Raw genomic sequence first — 3,753 nt, forward strand, 5'->3', positions numbered from 1 at the left:
GGGGTCTGACGGGGACAAGGGTGTGAGGGCCGCCGGCTGGTGGCCTGTGGGGCGCGGCTGGGCTGCAGGGCGCAGAGCCGCGTTGGGAGACCGAGGCCTTCCCGCCCGGCCACGCCTCAGCCGCCCTTTGCCTCCACAGGGTCACAAAGGCAACAGAGGCGACTCGGTGGATGTAAGTGGCGCGGGCCGGTCTCTGCCAGGGGCCGCGGCCTGCGTTCTGCCCCCCTGACAGCCTCTCCCCTCCCTTAAAGCAATGCGCCCTGGTCCAGAGCATCAAGGACAACTGCCGTAAGTACCTCCTCCCGCCTGCCCACTGGCGTCCCCGCAGCGGCCGGCGGGGGCCTCAGCCTCCCTCTCTCCACAGCCTGCTGCTACGGTAAGTCCACGGCAGTGCGTGGCCTCCTGGAAGACGGCGTGCCCCTTCCTGGTAAGTCAGGCCTGTCTCGGACCCTCCCCCAGGGCCCCTGGAGTGCCCCGTCTACCCGACGGAGCTGGCCTTCGCCCTGGACACCTCCGAGGGGGTCACCCAGGACGCCTTCGGCCGGATGAGGGAGGTGCTGCTGAAGCTCGTGGGTGACCTGACCATCGCCGAGAGCAACTGCCCCCGGGGCGCGCGGGTGGCCGTGGTCACCTACAACAACGAGGTGACCACGGAGATCCGGTTCGCGGACTCCAAGAGGAAGCCGGCCCTCCTGGACAGGATCCGGAACCTGCAGGTGGCCCTCACGTCCAAGCAGCAGAGCCTGGAGGGCGCCATGTCCTTCGTGGCCAGGAACACGTTCAAGCGCGTGCGCAGCGGCTTCCTCGTGCGCAAAGTGGCCGTCTTCTTCAGCAACAAGCCCAGCAGGGCGTCGCAGCAGCTGCGGGACGCCGTCCTCAAGCTCTCGGACGCGGGCATCACGCCCCTGGTCCTCACCAGCCAGGAGGACCGCGCACTGGCCGGCATGCTGCAGGTCGGTGTGGGCCCGGGCCTCGCGCCCGCTGGGGCCCGGGCCTCACGCCCGCTGGGGCCCGGGGGGCTCCCCCACCCCCTTCCTTGCCTGCCCCGAGGGACACCCCACGCCGCGTCTTGCCCCCCGCCGGCCCTCTGCAGGCACACGGGCTCCCGGCGGCCCCCAAACACTGGGGCCCAGCCCCGAGCCCTGTTCAAGCGCCCAGGCAGTGGGCAGCAGCCAGCGGGTGGAGTGGCCACGACGCCCTCCCTCTGCTTGGGCGGTGGTAAACGGTTGTGCCGACACGCCGTGACTGTCCCAGCAGCCGGAGGAGCAGAGGGCGGCAGCCGCCTGACCCCGTTCCAGCGGTCAGAGGCGTGGAGGGGCGCAGGGTGGGGTCAGGGCGCCCCTGCCCAGCCTCCACCTCTGACTCGATGCCCAACAGTGGCGTGTCATGGGCAAGGCTAGGGCCGAGCAGGTCACTCTGCTGCCCCCCAAAGGTGGGTGTGGGCCCCCACGCCTCTGTCAGCCGCGGTCACTGCGCTGCCCCCAGGTCTGTCCTGACACGCTGTGGGCAGGTGCTGAGCCGCGCTCGCTCGGCCTGGGGCAGCCTCGGGCCTTGCTTGTCCCCCGAGGGGCCTCTCCCCGGTGTGGGCCCAGGGGCCAGGAACTGGGCGGGGGCAGCCGCACTTCCCCAGGCTGAAAACTGCGTGGCCGCTCACTAGATAACGCCGCCCCTGCCGCGGGAATGCCCAGCGGGCAGTGGCTTCCTGGAGCGGAGTCCCCGCGGGGCCGTGGGAGCCCCGGGCTGGTTGCTGAGGCCAGAGGTGGTGGCAGTGGCGCAGTGCCCCACTAGGCTGGCCGCCCCGGCAGCCCAGCGCCCTGGGAGCCGGCCGCCGTCCCCCTGACAGCAGGAGACAGAGCCAGGCGGAGGGGCCTCGGCCTCGGGCGGGAGGCTGGTCCCCAGCCCCTCTCCGAGGTTCCTCCGTGATGGCCGGCGCCCCGCCCCCCCGAGCAGGCGCTGTCTGCCCGAGGCCCCCACGCCCACGCCTGTCCTTGCAGATCAACAACACGGCCGTGGGGCACGCGCTGGTCCTGCCGGCCCGGAGGGACCTCGAGGGCTTTCTGAAGACCGTGCTCACCTGCCACGTCTGCCTGGGTAAGGGTGGCCTGTCCAGCTGGGGCTGGCGCACTGCCCAGGGCTTAGGGAGCCGGGAGGCCGCCTCGGCACCCGGGAGGCGCCCCTCGACCACCGGCGACACCGGCCCGCCCCCCACCCGGGGCTTGCTGTGGCTGCGGCCACATCCGGCGGGCGGCGCCGAGGCCGGCCACGCCGGTGCAGGGGGGACGTCCCTCTTCTGCTGGGCCTGTGTTCCTCTCTGGGCCCGAGGGGGCGCCGCAGTGTCCAGTGCCCTGGGTCACCGCAACACCGCTTCCCCTAGACATCTGCAACATCGACCCGTCCTGCGGGTTTGGCAGCTGGAAGCCAGCCTTCAGGGACAGGCGGTCGGCGGGGAGCAGCTCCGACGTCGACGTGGCCTTCGTCCTGGACAGCTCCGAGTCCACCACGCTGTTCCAGTTCAACGAGATGAAGAAGTACATCGGGTACCTGGTCAGGCAGCTGGACCTCAGCCCGGACCCCAAGACCTCCCAGCACCTCGCCCGCGTGGCGGTGGTGCAGCAGGCCCCCTACGAGTCCCTGGGGGACCCCACCGTGCCGCCCGTGAAGGTGGACTGTGCCCTGACGGACTACGGCTCCAAGGAGAAGCTGGCGAGCTTCCTCGGCCGGCGGATGGCGCAGCTGCAGGGCGCCAGCGCCCTGGGCAGGGCCGTCACCTACACGGTGGAGACCGTCTTCGAGCGGGCGCCCCACCCGCGCGACCTGAAGATCCTGGTGCTGATGCTGACGGGGGCGGTGCCCGGGCCGCAGCTGGCCGAGGCCCAGCGGGCCATCCTGCAGGCCAAGTGCAAGGGCTACTTCATCGTGATCCTGGGCATTGGCAGGAAGGTCAACGTCAAGGACCTGTACCCCTTGGCCAGCGAGCCCAACGACGTCTTCTTCAAGCTGGTGCAGAAGTCGACCGAGCTCAATGAGGAGCCGCTGATGCGCTTCGCGAGGCTGCTGCCTTCCTTCGTCAGCAGTGAGTCCGGGCAGCGCCCCCCGGGGCTGTCCATGGAAGGGCAGCTGACGCCGGCCTTCCACTCGCTCGGCAAACGCCTCTCGGCCACCTGCCCCCGGCCGCCTTTCATCTGTCTGCTGTCTGCCTTCTCTCACCTATCCGGCAGCGGCCGCTCCTCCGTCTTTTATCTGTCAGTCATCTGCGTCTCTCACCTGTGCGGCGGCCTGCTGCCTGCCCGTCCGCTGGCGTCCTCTGCCCAGGCCCTGCGTACCTGCCTCTGCCACGCACGTGTCCATTCTGTTGTTTATCTGACGCGCGTGTGCGTGCACCGTACGCACACACCATGTCCCAAGCACTTTTGGGGCCCTGCGTGCAGGAACCCCCAGGCCGCTCCCATGCTGGCCCGTGGCCCGTGGCGCACCTCTCTGTGCGGGACTTAGCTTGCTGGCCTGACGTGAGAAGTGGGTCTGGCACCAGGAGCCGCTAGAGGGAGCTGCACTGCTCTGGGCTCCGCTGCCCACCCTGCCCTTGCCAGCCCAGGGCCCTGCCACGTCGCCTTCCCACGGGGCTCCACAGCGTCAACAGCAAGTGTACGCAAGTCCTTGGACCTGTCTGCAGCTGTCCCCCACGGGCGCCCCGCACTCCGACATGTCTGGACACCGCTCTCCGTACCTGTCCCTCCGTGTCTGGACACCGCTCTC

The 3,753-nt window shown here is 70.3% G+C and overlaps 1 protein-coding gene across 1 annotated transcript in view; it reads left to right on the top strand.

The window, feature by feature from the left end:
- Positions 1-3,753, top strand: part of COL6A3 (collagen, type VI, alpha 3) — an 83,985-nt gene that overhangs the window by 49,016 nt on the left and 31,216 nt on the right. Inside the window, exons 24-29 of the mRNA XM_012725152.1 lie at positions 140-172; positions 252-288; positions 365-376; positions 460-953; positions 1,995-2,091; positions 2,375-3,073. Of these exons, the coding sequence (XP_012580606.1) occupies positions 140-172; positions 252-288; positions 365-376; positions 460-953; positions 1,995-2,091; positions 2,375-3,073 (1,372 nt within the window). The remainder of the gene's footprint in view (positions 1-139; positions 173-251; positions 289-364; positions 377-459; positions 954-1,994; positions 2,092-2,374; positions 3,074-3,753) is intronic.

The sequence above is a fragment of the Condylura cristata genome, unplaced genomic scaffold (genome assembly GCF_000260355.1).
Source record: "Condylura cristata isolate star-nosed mole 26May11 unplaced genomic scaffold, ConCri1.0 scaffold00002, whole genome shotgun sequence".
NCBI lineage: Eukaryota > Metazoa > Chordata > Mammalia > Eulipotyphla > Talpidae > Condylura > Condylura cristata.